The sequence below is a fragment of the Panthera pardus genome, unplaced genomic scaffold, assembly GCF_024362965.1.
Source record: "Panthera pardus isolate Hobbes unplaced genomic scaffold, ASM2436296v1 HiC_scaffold_24, whole genome shotgun sequence".
Taxonomy (NCBI): domain Eukaryota; kingdom Metazoa; phylum Chordata; class Mammalia; order Carnivora; family Felidae; genus Panthera; species Panthera pardus.
In genome coordinates, this window is record NW_026526810.1 from 76,443,728 (window position 1) to 76,463,131 (window position 19,404).

General features: G+C 41.5%; 1 protein-coding gene across 1 annotated transcript in view; it reads right to left on the reverse strand.

The window, feature by feature from the left end:
- Nucleotides 1-9,229, reverse strand: part of SNX6 (sorting nexin 6) — a 60,200-nt gene extending 50,971 nt beyond the window's left edge. The window contains exons 1-2 of the mRNA XM_019426177.2: nucleotides 9,014-9,229; nucleotides 8,810-8,857 (exon numbers count right to left, since the gene is read on the reverse strand). Of these exons, the coding sequence (XP_019281722.1) occupies nucleotides 8,810-8,857; nucleotides 9,014-9,019 (54 nt within the window). The 5' untranslated portion in view covers nucleotides 9,020-9,229. The remainder of the gene's footprint in view (nucleotides 1-8,809; nucleotides 8,858-9,013) is intronic.
- Nucleotides 9,230-19,404: the final 10,175 nt, after the last annotated feature.

Consider the following 19,404-nt stretch of genomic DNA (forward strand, 5'->3'; position numbering starts at 1 on the left):
ATTTCATTAGGCTCACGAATTCAGGCCAAATTTTAAATTTATTTAACTCCTAGCACAAATATGATTTTGGAAGTCCTGTTAATACATCATTTTTATTATTACTGTACATCTTATACTGAGCAGTCAAATCAATGCTTGATTATATATACATTTTCTGGAAATTGGCATTTGCAGCCAGATTTTCTCTCATATACTATACCTGGTTTGCAAATTCCCATAATTAGTATCAATTCAACCATCAACTCTCTGCGTTTACACTTTGAACTGCTTGCTGTATGTGGATAGATAAAGTTACAGCTGGCATTTGCAAGCAGACTTCCTCTCACATACCATATCAGACACAATAAAATATTACTAGGGTATTAGTAGGGAGGGAAGTACTAATGGTGTTCACCTCTGCATTCCCTCTAAGTCAAAGTTAATACAAATGTACAAGTGTACAAATACAACACTTTACTCTTTACACAATATACTAATACACATTTATTTAATAAACTTTTTAACAAACTTAAAAGTATATTCAAACAACAGTCCTAGGTATTATGGAATATATAAGGTGAACAAAAAGCCTTGCCTTCAAGAAATCTGTAGTGAGGAACACAAATCAACTTTATGTAATAAAACACAAAAATTAAGTGTTTCCTATTCTCTTTTCCTTACCAGTTTTTACTATGTGTACAATTTAACCTTATCAATACCTCCTGTCCTGTGACCTTTCCATGTATCTCCAGTCTGTTACCCCTTTCTCTACTTCCCTCCTCTTCCACCCCACTGCATGGTGTATCACTCCAATACTTTTCTTACTGGTCCTAACAATTCTCATTGCTCTTTCTGCCATACTTGGCTTGCAAATTCCCACACTCAGGATCAATTCAACAATCATCTTTGCTTTCTGAGCTGCTGAGTGTGGCTAGAGAAGTCACAACTGGTCTAATACAAATTAATGGTCTTCAAATTGCATTAGGCTCTTAAAACCACTCAACACTCCTGGAAAGATCTGTTCAGCTCCCCCTTCTGATTCCTTTCAGCAACTACACCAAACTTTTACTACCTCAACCATCTATATTTCCACGCCCACTCTCAACAAGTGACTTTGTTTCCCACATCCCAAAGAAATAAACACTAGCAGCTGTTTTTTCCTTAGACCCATCAATAAACTCTTCTAGCCTCATCATCTCCACTTTCTCATAAGTGGTATGGAGGGCAGAATTGTCTGCCCACCTGAGCATTTAATCATCCTGTCTGCTCCACAACCTGTTCATATACTGCTCTTCTAGTCAAGTTAGCCTCGGTCCCACAAACCCTTCACACACTGAGCACCTAATTTCCAAATCCAATACTTTTTAGTGTTCTTGACTTCTCTGGAGTATTTTGCCTTGGTGATCATTCTGTCTACTTCCTTTAAACTCTCTCACCTTCTGGGGACTTCTCTCATACTCTTCCTACCTCTCTCAGCCCTGTCAATCGATCCATTTCTTCTCTATAACCCTTAAATGTTGGTTTCTACAGTGCTATCTAGCCTGGGCAATCTCAGTCGTCCTTGACTATAACTCCGAAATTTGTATCATCAACTCAGACCTCTTATTCTAAGTTCCCAATTATACTTTCACCCTACCAACTAGACATACCCACCTGGATGTATTCACTTATTAACAAATAAATGCCTTCAATGTACAAACCACTGTCCTAGGTGCTAGGGATAGAGCAGTGAAGACACAATCCTCATCCTTACAGATCTTACATTCTAGTTTGGCAGGAAAGGGATTAAATGCCTTATAGGCACTTCAAATACAACATATATGAAACCAAACATATTATCTAACCTTCTGTTTCTCTCTCCTGCATTCCTCATTTTCTTTTTCCTTTGCCCAGCCCATGTACTTATTCAGTCACTATGCCCTGTTAAATCTATCTCCTAAACATCTCTTTGCTATGTCCCTTCCTTCATCCCCTATTTCACTGCCTTAGTTATACCTTCATCATTTTTCATCTGGACTGTTGCAACGGCCTGTTAACTGATTTCTCTGCTTTATGAAAGGAAGGATCAATCCACCCTCCACATCAGTTATCTACAATGCTATTTTCATCTAGGCATAGGCCTTTCCCAGCTTAAAATCCCTCAGGACTTCACACTGACTGGAATTTTAATTATTATGCACCTTACACTTAATCTGTACATATCTGCCCTTGTCCCATATCTGCCCCTGCTTCCTGTAAGAACAAGTACTCCAAGTAGAACCAAATTATTTACTCATGCTATTCACTCTGCTGGCAAGCCTTCCTCTTCCTGAGAGCCTACAAAATTCCTGCTCAACATTTAAGGCTTAGTTCATTTAGGTAATAGCATAGTGGCTAAGAGTGCCAGACCTGCAGCTTGACTGGCTGAGTCTGAATCCAGCTCTGTTAAAACCTTGGACAAGCTATTTAATGTCTCTGAACTTCAGTTCTCCTTTCCAAAGAATAGTAGCAACTACTTAACAGGGGTTTGAGAATTGAGTTAATATATGGAAAGTAGCCGGCACAGAGTAAATGCTACATTGGCATGCAGCTATCATTATGTCCTCACTACTTCCCCTTCTCTCAAAGGTAAACACTCTCTCCTTTGTACTCCCATGGCACTTTATCATAAGTCTGTCACTACAGTGTGATGGTCTTAGGGCGGAAACTTTCTTTTTCTTCTGCCAACATTCATCTTCTTCTCCTCTGCCAATAGAATCGATGTCACATTTTTATCTAAAACAACTATCAATAAATGTGGAGTGTATTCAAACTGTTATGTAGGTACAAAAGAAAATGCAAACATCTGGCCAAGTCTTCAAAAGCAAGTCAAATTTCAAGTGGAAAAAAAAAATGTGAAGAAAAAAAAGCCACTCTACATTAAAAAGCATGCGTAAAGCAGACATTAAAGTGCAGAGGTGCCTGGGCAATGACAAATGGACTAGAGTATGTCTAGAGTGTGTATGTGTGGGAAGGACATACTGAGAAATAAGCCAGACTAAAAGTGTCATGAATGGTGTTTAATGCTTGTGTAAGGAGTTTGAACCTTACTGCAAAAGAACTGGGTCCAAGTAAGTACTTTTAACTAGTGGCATTATATGATTTAGTCATTTTAATTAGGTAACTTGAAATACTTAACAAGGCTGGATTGGAAGGCAGACAGACAGGAGACACAGACCAATGACAGGAATTGCTACAATCCAGGCAAGAAACAGCAAGGACATTAAGTGGGGCCATACAAATGAAAGATGGGATAAACAATATTTTTGAGATGAAATTAACTGGCCTCAGTGATTATACTAATATGGAAATGAAGGATGATTCAGGTTCTTTGCCTGCACATGGAAAATGATAACATTAACGAAGATAAGGAATAGAGGGGGAGGAGTAAGACTAGGAGTCTAGGAGAGCTGTAGTTACTCCACCTGGAGTAATGCTGAAAACAATAAACATTTTATTTAGAACTAAAATCAAATGCTAAGAATTATGCCATCACACTGGCACCCACTGCTCTTATTTAACAAGCACAAGCACATCAGAGCAAAATGTGTCCAGTTCAAAGGGCTCATTTGTTTACTAAATAATATGTTACTGTCTTTCATTTTGGGGAAAAAATAGCCTATTATGTAGAGGTATGGCTACAGGATGGCCAGTATTTTTCAATACTGTGTATTTTTTAAAGCCTGCTTTTTAAGTTACTCATAAAACAGTATTTTCTTAAGGCTGTAAGATTCTCTTCTGTTCCAAATATCATCATGAAAATTTAAGGCTGCTTAAAAATGTGTTTTATTACTTATTTTTCTTAAGTTTATTTATTTTGAAAGAGAGAGAGAGTGAGCACATGAGTGGGGAAGGGGAAGAGAGAGTGGGAGAAAGAATCCCAAGCAGGCTCTGCATTTTCTGCACGGAGCCCAATAGCAGGGCTTGAACCCACGAACCGTGAGATCATGACCCAAGCTGAAATCAAGAGTTGGACACTTAACTGACTGAGCAACCTATGCACCCCTAAAAATGTATTTTAAAATACTGACTTTAACTTTGCCTACTTGCTGCTCTGTATGAAATGCTTGCATTATTTTTGAATCTGTGATTCATATCAAAATTCCTATCAATATATGCACTTCATGCTTTTTCTCTATCAAGACTCTCATTCTTTTTTTTTTTTTTTTTTAACGTTTATTTATTTTTGAGACAGAGAGAGACAGAGCATGAACGGGGAAGGGCAGAGAGAGAGGGAGACACAGAATCTGAAACGGGCTCCAGGCTCTGAGCTGTCAGCACAGAGCCCGACGCGGGGCTCAAACTCACGGATCGTGAGATCATGACCTGAGCCGAAGTCGGACACTCAACCGACTGAGCCACCCACGCGCCCCAAGACTCTCATTCTTAAAAGGCTGAACAAGGGGCGCCTGGGTGGCTCAGTTGGTTAAGCGGCCGACTTCGGCTCAGGTCATGATCTCGCGGTCCGTGAGTTCGAGCCCCGCGTCGGGCTCTGTGCTGACAGCTCAGAGCCTGGAGCCTGTTTTAGATACTGTGTCTCCCTCTCTCTGACCCTCCCCCGTTCATGCTTTGTCTCTCTCTGTCTCAAAAATAAATAAACGTTAAAAAAAAAAAAAAAATTAAAAAAAAAAAAAAAGCTGAACAAGATAACCTAAACTAAAATTACAATGCTTAAAATTCTAATGACAACCTATTTCTATCAGGACAAACACAATATAAGGAAATTTAAACAGGCTAGATATTTCTGTTCTTATGAGGAAATAGCAGGATAACTGTGTAGCTATAATCAAAGTTCAGTGCCCAACAGAAACTTCTTGGATGCTTGCTGAAAAAGTAGTATATGTCCAGAGCTAGAACAAACAATCCTAAAATCTGTATGGAACCAGCAAAGACCCTGAATAGCCAAAGCAATCCTGAAAAAGAAAACCAAAGCTGCTTAGGCATCACAATTCTGGACTTCAAGCTCTATTACAAAGCTGTAATCATCAAGACAGCATGGTACTGGCACAAAAACAGACACACAGATCAATGGAACAGAGCAGAAAACCCAGAAATGGACCCACAAACATATGGCCAACTAATCTTTGACAAAGTGGGAAAGAATACCCAATGGAAAAGACAGTCTTCAGCAAACAGCATTGGGAAAACTGAACAGGGACATGCAGAAGAATGAACCTAGACCACTTTCTTACACCATACACAAAAATAAACTCAAAATGGATGAAAGACCTAAACGTAAGACAGGAAGCCATCAGAATCCTAGAGGAGAAAACAGCCAACAACTTCTTTGACCTCACCCACAGCAACTTCTTACTAGACAGGTTTCCAGATGCAAGGGAAACAAAAGCAAAAATGAACTATTGGGACCTTATCAAGATAAAAAGCCTCTGCACAGTAAAGGAAACAATCAACAAAACTAAAAGGCAACCGATGAATGGAAGATGATATTTGCAAATGACATATCAAATAAAGGGTTAGTACCCAAAATCTGTAACAAACTTATCAAAATCAACACCCCAAAAAACAAATAATCCAGTGAAGAAATGGGCAAATGACATGAATAGACACTTCTCCAAAGAAGACATCCAGATGGCCAACAGACATGTGAAAAAAATACTCAACCTCAATCAGCAAGGAACTACAAATCAAAACCATAATGAGAAACCATCTCACACCTGTCAGAATGGCTAAGATTAACAACTCAGGCAACAGCAGATGTTGGTGAGGATGCAGAGAAAGAGGAACCTTTTGCACTGCTGGCAGGAATACAAACTGGTGCAGCCACTCTGGAAAACAGTAGGAAGGTTCCTCAAAAAATTAAAAATAGAACTACCCTACAACCCAGCAATTGCACTACTAGGTATTTATCCAACGGATACAAAAATGTTGATTCAAAAGGGCACATGCATCCAATGTTTATAGCAGCACTATCGACAACAGCCAAAGTATGGAAAGAGCCCAAATGTCCACTGACAGTTATATGGATAAAGATGTGGTGTGTGTATACACACACACACACACACACACACACACACACACACACAATGGAATATTACTCAGCGATCAAAAAGAATGAAATCTTGCCATTTGCAACAACGTGGATGGAAGTGGAGGGTATTATGCTAAGTGAAATGAGTCAGTCAGAGAAAGACAAATATCATATGATTTCACTCATGTGAAATTTAAAATACAAAACAGATGAACATAAGGGAAGGGAAGCAAGAATAATATAAAAAGAAAGGGAGACAAACCACAACAGACTCAAATACAGAGAACAAACTGAGGGCTGCTGGAGGGGTTGTGGGTGGGGGGATGGGCTAAATGGGCGAGGGGTATTAAGGAGGGCACTTGGTGGGATGAGCACGGGGTGTTATATGTAAGTGATGAATCACTAAATTCTATTCCTGAAATCATTATTACACCATATGTTAACTAACTTGGATTTAAATTTAAAAAAAAAAAGAAAGAAAAAGTAGTGTATGTCAATTACACTCGGATTAAAAAAAGAAGAAAAAGAAACAAGAGATATAAAAAAAAGTAGTTATCTGTCCTTTTCCCTGCTTCAGGAGGGCAGAACCCAGAAACTTTTGTTTTGTTTTCCAAACACCTCAGGTGATTCTGAAGCAAGTGTTTCAAGGCCACTCTGAGAAATACTTGTACTGGTTCTGGCATCAGAAACATGGTTTAAAGTCCACCTCTCCCACTCATTGGTTGTGTGACCTCAGACCACTTAGTTTCTCCAAGGTTCAGATTTTTCATCTGTAAAAGGCGAATACTAAGTTTCACAAAGATGATGAGAGGATATAATGAAACAATGCTTATACAGTACTTAACACAGTGCACACCTATAATTATTACTATGATTTATCCAGTTCCACAGGACAAAAATAAGGAAGAACTAGACATATATACATATTCACCATGACATTCCAAATGCTTTGTAATTCATGGTAATGTTTTTTCCACTTTCATATTAAAATTTTCATCTCTAAAATTCTACAAAAATCTCCTCGTCAGGCATCCTCTTTGTCTCCCTTTTCCTTTAATTTTGGAATACATGAAAAAAGTTTTTGGCCACATTACGTAAGTGCTTCCAATTTCATAAACAAATCGTACCAAAGGCATAAGGCAGTGAACGTGAATATTAACCAGAAAATACTTTTCATATCAACATAAATACTCAAAAAAATTAATATTTTTACTCAACATTAGTCAGATTTTATAGGAAAGCAAATCCTGTTTGCTTTTTCTGGTAGACCACAAAAATTAGACACAAAGTTATCTAAACAAAGAATGCCAACTGCTTTATATTTAGAAAAATCAGTTTAATTGGACTATAATCAATTCATCTCCTTTCGTTACACAACTCTAGTGGTTTCCCCTATTTTAAAATCCTAAATGTAATCTATAAGTGACCATCTATCTAACTCCACTGCCTTATCCCAGAAGATGCATATACACACACAGTTTTTTAAAAATTCATTAGAAACTAATTTTTTTTTTTAGAAATAACCAGAAATCTACAGACGCCTGGGTGGCTCAGTTGGGTGGGCATCCGACTCTTGATTTTGGCTTAAGTCATAATCCCAGGGTGGTGGGATCAAGCCAGGCTTTGGGCTCCATGCTGAGTGTGGAGCCTGCTTACAATGCTCTCTCTCTCTCTCTCTCTCTCTCTCTCTGCCCCTCACTCTCAAAATCAATCAATAAATAAACATTTAAAACAACCAGAAATCCATACGTATGATGCTTTCACACTAACTAGAAATTCTAAATGATGCTTTTGTGTAAACTGAGAAATTTATTAAAACATCATTTATAAAAGTATGCAGCCCCCTCTGCATCCTTTTTATCATTTGAAAGCTTTATAAAGCTCATCAGTTAATACTACCTCAGCTTGTATTTAAAAAACAATAATAATATCCTTCAAGAATATTTTATCACCTGCCAAAAATCAACTAACTGATGGGTCCCCCACATCATCTAACATGAATAAGTAAAGGCAAATGGAAAACTGAAGTGCAGTCTGTTAAATGTAATGGAACCAAGGAACCTTGCTGAGCTGCAATCATCATACATCAATATTTTTCAAGTGCTCACTTGTACAAGGCACTATACAGATTACACCCTTCAGCCAAGGCAAATGGGGGAGGGGGGGGGGGAGAGTGGGAGGGAGGAATCGGAGGCCTGGAGGCCCTTTCTTAAGTGGCATGCAATTGGCCTCAAACTACCACCAAGGGAACTCTGCAAAAGATGTATTTTTTGGACAGTAAGAAACGTAAAGATACCGTGAGCTTCCAGCACTTTGCAAAATCTGGCAGGATACTGGAGAAGAGTTAAGGTTCCGCGACAGTGAAATTCCTTGCAAATGGGTAATTTAGAAAAAGCTTGTACTATGTCTGTTTTAGGAGAGAAGGGTGGGCGGCAGCGGGTTGGAGGTCCACAAGAAGGTGCCGCCAGAAGATCTGAGAATGGGTTTTCACAGCCCCGAAAGTGTCGAGGGTGAGAGGACGGAGGGATCCAGCTCCGGCCTCCACCTCCACTTCCCCACCTGTCCCGACCCAAGCGGTGGAGGAGGTCCAACGGAGGGTCTGAGTCAGGGGCAAGCAAGCGGTCCTGGGTCCTCGGGAAATCAGAACGGAGCGGCCCCGAGGGAGGAAGGGCTGCAGGAGGGCGGGGCGCGGTGCAGCGAGGAAACCGAAAGGAGGACGGCGGGGGAAAGGGGCCGTGGGACCCGGGACCCTTCCGGGTACCACACCCGGGGGCCAAGACGGGGGCGGGAGGGTCCCGTCAGCGAGAAGGAGGCAGAACTTACTCCGCGGTCCTCCTCCGAGAGGAAGTCGGGGCCGTCGTCCAGGCCTTCCTGCGGGGTTGCCGGGCCCGGCACACCGGGGGAGAAGATGGAGTTGGGGAGACACAAAGGGAGACATTAGTGCCAGGCCGGCGCGGCCCCCGCGCCCGCCCCGCGCCCGCCGCCCCCACCGCGCGCCCGGGGCTCGGCGCCGCTGAGAACACCCACCATCATGGCTGCTCCGAGTCGAGGGCCAGCGCAGGCGCGCACCGCACCGCGGGGCCGGAGAGAGAGCCGGCAGCAGCGGGAGGGGCGGGGCTGGTGGCGGCAGGCGGGGGCGGGGCCTCGGAGCAGCCCGCTCCGCCCCGCCCTGGAGCCGAGGGCCGGGGGCCATGAGCGGTAGGAAAAAGGAAGGCAGGGCCCTCCGCCCAAGGTCGAAGCACCCTAGTCGGAAAGGCCCCAAAGGCCCAGACCCACATGGCTGCTGGCAGGTCTCAGCTGGCCGGCTCTGACCCGGAAGGAGCCCAATGCCACCCGGGGAGCTGTCCAGTTCCCTTTCCCCGAGGGCTGCAGTGAAAAAACCAAGCAAGCGCTCTCCAGAAGCCACAATAAATCATCTTGTCTTTGTATTATGCCACACGATAATTAATCACAATTAATATTTTGCCCATAGAAACTGTGAGAACTAAGGGCCTTCACACAGTCAGCTGTAATCAAGCGTTTACTGTTGATGAGGTAATAACCTCAGGGTTTGGGGCACTAATGGTTGAGCACTATAAAAATGAGTTGTTTGCGTTACAAGAGTATTCCTTTCATTTGTATGAACAAGTGCCTCCAGATCCACTCTAACTGTCCAGCCGGATGGCACCACGTGGGTGTCCAATCCAAAAGATGAGACAAATTATTCCTAAACCTTTGCCTCATGTCACCTTTACACACAAGCACACACCCAAGCTATCCTTGTGCTTCCAGTCACTTAATGGCATCAGCATCTTTAAATTTTCAGACCAGAAGCCTCAAAGTCCTATACAAATCCTTCCTTCTTCTCCCTCACTCATCACACCATTTAGTAACAAATCGTTACATTTATAATTGATTTTCTGTGTTATCTCTTAAATCTCCCACTCGTCCCTCTCCTCCCTTCCACAGCAATTACCCTCAGTATCTGTTTGACCTTTGCAATACTCTCCTAACTTTTCTTATTTCCACCTCTTTCCTCCATTCTACATACTGCTGCTAGTTTTCCTCCTAACACACAAACATTGATGATAATGCTGCTACCCTGTTCAATAATCTTTACACATCTTTGTTACATTAAAGTCCAACTCCTCAGCCAAGCATTTAAGGCCTTCTACACTCGATTCCCTCCCTATTTTGTTGAATTGAAACTCTCAAAACAATAATGTTAAACAATTAATATTTTCATGAGAATTTCTTGTAGCTTTCATTTTGTATGCAAGGAGAACTGAGGCACAGAGAAGTTAAGTTACTGCCCTAACAAGGGTTATTCTCCAATGGTGGGGGGCAGGGGGGGCTTTATTTTTTGTCTTTTGTTCCTTGTTTCCCAGTGCATTGTAATAACTACTGGAGTAGTGTTTTTCACTGGGAGTCATGAGGCATCATGCGGCGTCAGTGTAGTGTGATGAAGTGTCAGGAGGGATGTTCTGGTAATTTGTTGCTGATGGAAAGTGCCAATATTTTCTAGTGATTTGTTTTTGGTTTGAAGGTAATGCCTGTAAAGCTCTGCTTCCCAGATGAAAAGACGAATGGAGCTACAATTAATGAATGGTTTTTGCATACAACTGATAGGAGGGTCAAGTGTGTCCTGTGGACAAAGGTTGAGAAGTACCACCTAGGACCACCTAAATGTCTCTGATCATTAACCAAAGGTTTCAGTACTTAAGCCAAGTCCAGACACATTGTACAGAAACACTCAGATTATCAAGTGTCAAAACTTAGAAATCATTAGTTAAAAACAAGATTTAAAATATGAATAGCCAAATAGGGGTGCCTGGGTGGCTCAGTTGAGTGTCCAACTCTTGATTTCAGCTCAGGTAATGATCCCAGGGTCATGGGATCGAGCCCCACTCAATCGGGCTCTATGCTGAGTGTGGAGCCTACTTGGAATTCTCTCTCTCTGCCCCTCCCCAACTCGTGTGTGTGTGCATGCACACACACTCTCTCTCACACTCTCTCTCGAAATAAACATTTAAAAAAAATATGAGTAACCAAATAAAATCATCAACAAAAAAAATATAGTAATTACTAGAGTCAAAATCAATAACTGAAAACTCACATGAATAGAGAACCCAACCTTGAAATAATAAAGTTATTCATTAATACCTGAGCCGACCTTTCTGGGTAAAGGTCTCAAACTATATTTTATAAATGATAAGAAGGAATTATTAGTAACTGACGCTAACAACTATCAAAAAGGCAGTTACAGAACTTAAGAAACATCAAAGGAAAAGAAATTAAGAGAAGCTCATACAATAGATTTTTCTGCTCCTTATAAGATAAATCAAGAAGATATTAAAGCTGAATTACTTTTCTAGTACTCTTAACCAAATAATCAATTTTTCATCTTGTTTTAATAGGTTTTTATGAAATTGCCTACTTTTATTTAAGTTCCATGAGCAAATTATGTTGAACCACAATCTGATCATTTCATAGATTTAGGTACATGAAAATAAAATATTACAATCGGGAGTAGTTTCCCAATAGTGTGCTTCAAAAACAGGGGCGCCTGGGTGGCTCAGTCGGTTAAGCGTCCGACTTCAGCTCAGGTCACGATCTCACAGTCTGTGAGTTCGAGCCCTGTGTTGGGCTCTGTGCTGACAGCTCGGGGCCTGGAGCCTGCTTCAGATTCTGTGTCTCCCTCTCTCTCTGCCCCTTCCCCGCTCATGCTCTGTCTCAAAAATAAATAAAAACATTAAAAAACAAATAAAAAACAAATGTACTGGAAGACTTTAGAGAAGAGTAAACTTTTAGAGACTAATACATGAGTCACTTTAAAATTTTGAAAACCAAAAATTGTATTTGTTTTGAACATTTTTGTCAAGCAAAACTCAAGTTTTTTTCTAGAAGAAAAACTTGAAAAATATGAAATGGTGATTATTTAATTAGATGTAAAAGAAAACTGCTTAATTCCTTTTATTACGTTCTGATCAAAGAAGGTTTCACCAAAATGTATTTTTGCCAACTCCTCACTTCCTCAACTTTTAGATCATTTTTTTTTGGGGGGTAGCCTTTAGGTCCTGATTCTTCCCTCCTCCCTGGTAGTTGTGCTACAACAAAATTATCTACAGGAAGGTTGCTGAACTCTGTCTTTTCCAATTACACCAATTAGGACGCATTTACTTGGAAGTAGCAGAAAATACCAATTCAAATAAATAGAAATTTATTATCTCCAAACAAAAAAATCAAGAAATAAGGAGCCTCTGGGCATAGTATAGATCTTCTTCAATTTACAATGGGGTTACATCCTGATAAACCCATTGTAAGTTGAAAATATCATTTAAGTTGAAAATGCATTTAATACACCTAATCTACTGAACATCATAGTTTAGCCTAGCCCACTTTAAACATGCTCAGAACACTTACATTAGCCTACAGTTGGGCAAAATCATCTAACACAAAGCCTATTGTACAATAAATGTTGAATATCTCATGTAATTCATTGAATTCTGTACTAAAAATGAAGAACAGAATGGTTGCATGGGTACAGAATGGTTGTAAGTGTATCAGTTGTTTACCCTTGTGATCGCATGGCAGACTGTGAGCTATGTCCAGCAATGGTTGCTCTGACAAAATGAATCACTTGTAATCCAGTACTTGGAGATAATCACTCTCCATATTTTAGCAAATATACTTTTAAATGTTTTCCCCATGCATATGCCTCATCCAATATTTTTATTGACATAATCAATATCATGTTTCATAATATGTCATATTATTATTAGGTAAATTTCTATTCTTTGACATGAATTTTAATAACTGTACGATATTTTATCAGCTAGGGGCGCCTGGGTGGCTCAGTCAGTTAAGTGGCCAACTTTGGCTCCGGTCATTATCTTACCATTGGAGGGTTCTAGTCACCCCTCCTGCCCCCCCCACCCCCCCCCCCCCCCCCCCCCGTCGGGCTTTGTGCTGACAGCTCAGAGCCTGGAGCCTGCTTCAGATTCTGTATCTCTGTCTCTCTCTGCCCCTCTCCACTCACACTCTGTCTCTTTCTCCCTCTCTCAAAAATAGGTAAAAAGACATTTTAAAAAATTTAAGAAACACATTCTATCAGCTAGATGTATCAGTGTACTTAACTAATCCCCATTGTTTGAAATTTATATTGTTTATATTTTGGTTTGTTACTTGAAAACAAAATATAGGGCGCCTGGATGGCTCTGTCGGTTAAGCATTTGACTTCGGCTGAGGTCATGAGTTCACAGTTGGTGAGTTCCAGCCCTGCATAGGGCTCTGTACTGACAATTTGGATCCTGGAGCCTACTTCGGATTCTGTCTGTCTGTCTGTCTGTCTCTCTCTCAAAAGTAAATAAATAAACTTAAAAAAGAAAAAAGTGTAAAACATATCCTAGTAGTTAAATCTTTGGAAATACCTCTGATGATTGTTATTATCATTTAGATGTTTACTTATTATTGATAGAGAGCAAGTGGGGCAGGGACAGAGAGAGGGGGCAGATGATCAGAAGCGGGCTCTGCACTGACAGCAGTGAGCCTGATGTGGGGCTTGAACTCATGAACTGGGAGATCATGACCAGAGCTGAACTGACTGCGCCACCTAGGCTCCCCCAGTGCTCTGCCAGATCTTAACTGATGTGTTTTTTAAGGAGAAATGTTAGAATAAATTGAAATTGTCCCTTTGCACACATATATCTCTGAAAGTAAATAGCAATGGGGTTTGGTTAAGTGCACTGATACATCTAGCTGATGTATTTAAAACATTATTCTGGAATTCTAGAAAATACTTGACTGATACTCCCCGAAAGTACCTGTTAAAGGTCATGAAAAAAAGGAAAGACAGAGGCTCCTGCCTGGCTCAGAAGAGTGTGCAACTCTTGATCTCAGTGTTGTGGGTTCGATCCCCAGGTTGGGTGTAGAGATTACTGAGGAAAAAAAAAAAAAAACTAAACAAAGGAAATACAGACACTGTCACAGACCAACAGCACTGAGAAAACTTAACGACTAAGTACAACATGGTATCTTGGATTAAATCCTGGAACAGAAAAAGGACATTAATGGGAAAATGAGCTCAATCTGGATAAAGTCTGGAGTTTAGTTAACGATAATATGCTAATATTGGTTTCTTAGTTTTGGCAAATGTACCTCACTAATGTAAGAAGATAACATTAGAGGAAATTGAAACTGAATGAGAAGTATAAGAAAATTCTCCCTACTATCTATTGCAATGGACTGGAAGTTTATGTATTTATGTCCTCTCACCCCCACTACCCAATCCACATGTTGAGATCTTAATGTTCGATGTGATGGTATTAGGAGGTGGGTCCTTTGAAAGGTGATTACTGCCTCAAGATCAGATCTATATGTTGAGATCTTAATGTTCAATGTGATGGTATTAGGAGGTGGGTCCTTTGAAAGGTGATTACTGCCTCCCATGAAGGGGATTAGTGCCGTTATAGAAGAGGTCCCAGGGAGACCCCTCATCCCTTCTGCCAAGTGAAGATACAGTAATAAGACAAAAGACAGCTAACTATGAGGAAGCAAGTCCCTATTTTTTTTTTTTAACGTTTATTTATTTTTGGGACAGAGAGAGACAGAGCATGAACTGGGGAGGGGCAGAGAGAGAGGGAGACACAGAATCGGAAGCAGGCTCCAGGCTCTGAGCCATCAGCCCAGAGCCTGACGCGGGGCTCGAACTCACGGACCGTGAGATCGTGACCTGAGCTGAAGTCAGACGCTTAACCGACTGAGCCACCCAGGCGCCCCAGCAAGTCCCTATTAGTCACCGAATCTGCCAGTGCCTTCATCTTGGACTTCTCAGCCTCCAGAATAGTGCAAAATAAAGTTCTGTTTGTTTATAAGCCATTCAGTTTATGATATTTTGTTATAGTGGCCCAAATGGACTGAGACGTTATCTTTGCAACTTCTCTGTAAATCTAAAATTATTCCAAAATAAAAAAGTTTCTTTAAAAAGAAGCGTGATTCTGAGAAGGGAATCAGGCATCCATGGCACAAAATGACTCATGCCTGCCCTAGAGCCTCAGATGCTATTGAACAAGGGAAGAGAGAGCAGCAGGATCAAGTGGGAAGCTTTTGTGAGCCAGGCCTGCTGGTAGGACCATCTCTTCTGCCTGCCTGCAGTCACATGCTCTGTCCTGATACAAGAAGGTCTGGGAAATGACAGTCACTCCTGAACTGGTCAGCAACTCTGCACTATGGAAAGGGCACACAACTCAGCTAGCCATCTACCCACCACGTGAGTTCTGGCAGTGGAGTTATGTACTTCTGTCCATCAGTCAGGACTCTAATAGGAAACAGATGTCACACTCAAATTAAGAGATTCGAGAAAGGTTCACTTACAGAGGGAAAAAGTTCAAACTTGAAGGTGGCAATTACACAGGACCAGGGCCAGCAAAACCCAGGCTAGTAGAAGCCCCAAAGGATTGAAATCTTGAGGGCAGGAAGAAGTCCACCATTGCAGTAACATAGTAAGGAGTCCTTAATGGATCCTCAACAAATAGTTTAAATTAAATTGCAATCAAATGGTATGAAAAATCTGGGAAATATATTATAAAGCAAGGCTGACCTTGAGCAGAAAAGTTAAAGAATAACTTTAAGTACAAAGATTTGGATCAGACAGACCTGCCTTAGAGTTCTAGCTTTGCCACTTCTCTTTTTAATTTTTTAAATTTTTTGAATGTTTTTTAAAATTTATTTTGATAAAGAGAGAGAGAGTGCATGTGAGCAGGGGAGGGGCAGAGAGAGAGAGAGAGAGAGAGAGGGAGAGAGAGTATCCCAGGCAGGCTCAGCACAGAACCCATGTGGGGCTCAATCCCACAAAGCATAAGATTATCACCTGAGCCGAAATCGAGTTGGATGCTCAACCAACCGAGCCACCCTAGCTTTGCCACTTCTTAATAAAAGAGGACCTGCTTCTGTGAAATATTAAAATATTGAATATAAATACATCCCTAAATCTTATTCCCTACCTGTCCATGTCTGGCCTGAGCCTTGAGGCTTATTGCCCAAGAGGAAGAGAGAGCAGTCACTTGCCCTTTATTGCAGGACACTTGGCTGGTGGTGTAGTTAGGACATAGAGCTCCCCTGACCATGTAAACAAGAGATTTCTGCCTGCTCCTGAGACCTTGGCAGGAGGCTGGAGTGGAGAGGGACATGGTAGCTCTAGCACTTTTTAGCCCTGATGGGGGACAAGAAAACATGGGCATGGGCAGATGCACAGGTCTTGATTTCCTCTCTTCAGACTTTAGGTCTAGAGGGAATGGGGACATCAGACACACTGAGGCACATGCTGATAATAGGGAGCTACTCTTGTTCTTGATCACTTTAAGACCCTCTTGAGATGAATTGTCTGGACAGCTGCCCCAATGCTAACCTGGCAGTTCAGCCCTATCAAGCAGAAAGAAGTCTTGAGGTTTAGTTTTCCCTGGGCTACGGTTGAGACCCACAAGTTTCCCCAATGCTCAGCCCTTCCTCAAAGTCAGAAGACAGCTAAGTCAGGTGCCCGCAGTCTTCATGTGTAAGGCACCTAGCAGATACTGAGTATGTTAGCGACTGTAAAGATGTTCTGAGGACTCAGACAAAACTTTGAAATGTCTATACAATGCCTTCTCCATGCCTAGGGATCTTAGAACAGAAGAGATCCTACCCCAGGCCTCTTTCCTGTCTCCATCCCTCCCTGCTCCAAATCCCAAACTTGCCCCAACTGGGATGATTTTAGTCTCAGCCTTCCCAGAAGCAGAAAGTTGGGCCAACGACCTCTTGAGGTTTCTCTGTGCTTTTCGAATCAGCAAATGTACTGAATTATTCACTCTTTTATAGTCTACAACCACATTTTTTTAGTCACTTCTGTGACCTTGCTATTTAAACAATTTCCTTTGCCTTGCAGTTTCTAAAAAGGGAAGTCAGAACATGTATATCCTCATTTTAAAGGCATATTGGCAGAATACATTAAATTCTAACTTATTAAAAGTAATTCTCTCCCCTCTTGTATTTAATTAAACTCGTATCTTGTATAAACTCGCTATGGAAGGGTCTCAGAAATTCACCTGCTACAGGATTCACCAAAAGACAGAGACTGAAGTAATTGTAAAGGTCTGGTCTGGGGCAGGAGTGTGGTGCTCTCGAGGAGGTGAAAGATGTTCAGTCTGGCTGGTGGCTTTATGGTCTAGCAGCTTCCATGTGGAGGAGATATTCACCAAACCCTCTTTTCTCCCCCCCAACCCCGGCCCCTCAAAGAGACTACATTAGCCAGACCCCCACAGAGATAGGAGTACCTGTGTGACTAAGTTAAATAGGATGTGAGTGAAAAAGACGTAAACATGGCTGCCTGTAAAAACTCTCTTATATGAACATATTAGTTTTCCTACTGCTTCTCTAACAAGTTGCCACAAACTTAGTTACTTAAAACAACAGTTTTATTCTCTTACTGCTAGTGGCCATTAGTCTGAAATCAATTTCCCCGGGCTAAAGTCAGGGTGTTATGACTATATGTTAGCTGAGCTGGTTCCTCCTAGAGGATCTAGTGGGGAGTCCATTTCCTTGCCTTTTTTTTTTTTTTTTTCTTTTTAGCTTCTAGAGGCTGCCTGCATGCCCTGGTTCACAGCCCCTTTCCAACATCTTTGTTGTTTTTTTTTAATTTTTTTTTTAATGTTTATTTATTTTTGAGACAGAGAGAGAGACAGAGCATGAACGGGGGAGGAGCAGAGAGAGAGGGAGACACAGAATCTGAAGCAGGCTCCAGGCTCTGAGCCATCAGCCCAGAGCCCGACGCGGGGCTCGAACTCACAGACCGCGAGATCGCGAGATCGCGAGCGACCTGACCTGAAGTCGGACGCTTTACGGACTGAGCCACCCAGGCGCTCCCCAACGTCTTTGATCCTCACATCTCTCCCTTCCTCCTTTGACCTTCTTGCCTCCCTCTTATGAAGACTCTAGTGATTACATGTAGGGCCCACCCAGATAAACCAGGATAATTTCCTCATCTCAAGATCTTTAATTTAACCATATCTACAATATAAGATAACTTTCACAGGTTCTGGAGATTGGGTTGTGAACATCTTTGGGGATCCTTATTTAGTCTACTGCAGTGATCCTGAACACTCTTTCTTTCCAGCCCTGTGGACAACGATAAAGCTGAAAGAGGTGGGAAAGTCCTACAGTAGAAGGCCAGGTTGCTGAATGACTGGGTAGAACACAGTTCCTGTGCTGATCACACTGGACTGTGAAATGAGAGAGAAAAATCTTTTATTGTGGTGAGCCATTGTGATTGATTGAATTATTGGCCACAATGCTTTAACCCTCCTTGTGACCACACCTTTGCAATGGCCTCATTATGGGAGGAGTGTACTCCCTAGCCCTTTGACTCTAAGCTTGACAATATGACTTACTTTGGCCAATGGCATGTGACTGACAGTGTGCCCAGGTTTTAAAGGTCACTTGTATGTCCACTTAACATTCATTTGTCTCTGCCATTGCCATGAGCCCAGTCTAGTGCTTCATAATGGAATGGTTGTTGTTTTATACCAATAAATTTTAGGATGGCCTACTAGATAGCAAAGGTTAACAAATATAACTACTGAGCTTTTAATTTGCTTATTACAGGCAGTTAGACTAAAGCAGGGGAAGACTGAGCAGGGGAAGACCGAGATGGAAGAATAGAATGCTGTGGCCAGAGAGTGGGGGGGTGGAGTTTATTATTCCAGTGAAGTAGCAGTTCCCAGTGACAGCAAGATCAGGGTATAACCATGGCAGGGAATGGCTAAAACTAAACGGAGGCATTGTCACTGGAGATGAGCAGATCAAAGATAATGACAGAACTTGAGTTGGAATGGAAGACTGACTACAAGCCAAGTGCCCGAGCCATCACTGAATAAGGGGGGCTGGTCTTGAGACTGGAAAGCTAAAATCAGGTAACTTTGGCAAGAAGAAAATTCAGAAATTCTAGAAGGACCCTATGAATTGTACTAGGAGTGGGAGACCTCCTCCAAACTCCCGTTATATGGAAACAACGGAAGGCTGGAGTAGTTGAGAGGTGAGATCGTTGCTTGGAAAGATAAGCTGTGTTTGATCTCAGTTGTCTGATTTAGTCTCCCCAGAAGAAGAAGAAAGGCAGTGGGGATGGGAAGGCTTCATTAAACACAAATGTTGTGAGGTTATACTGAAGCTTCTGCTGAGTGAACCAAAGAACTATGGCACTGGCTGGGTACGTCCACAAGGCCTGAATTAAGGGCAAATGCAGAAGTATCTCCCACTGGCACATTTATTTGATAACTGCTTTTTTATCAATTTGTTCATTTTTTCATAGATTTTAGGACAAGTATAATTCAAAAACAAATATTAACAAATAAAAGGGCAAGAAATAGCACGAGAGTGTTTTACATGTCCTTTGTAGAAATTAAGTTTGCTAA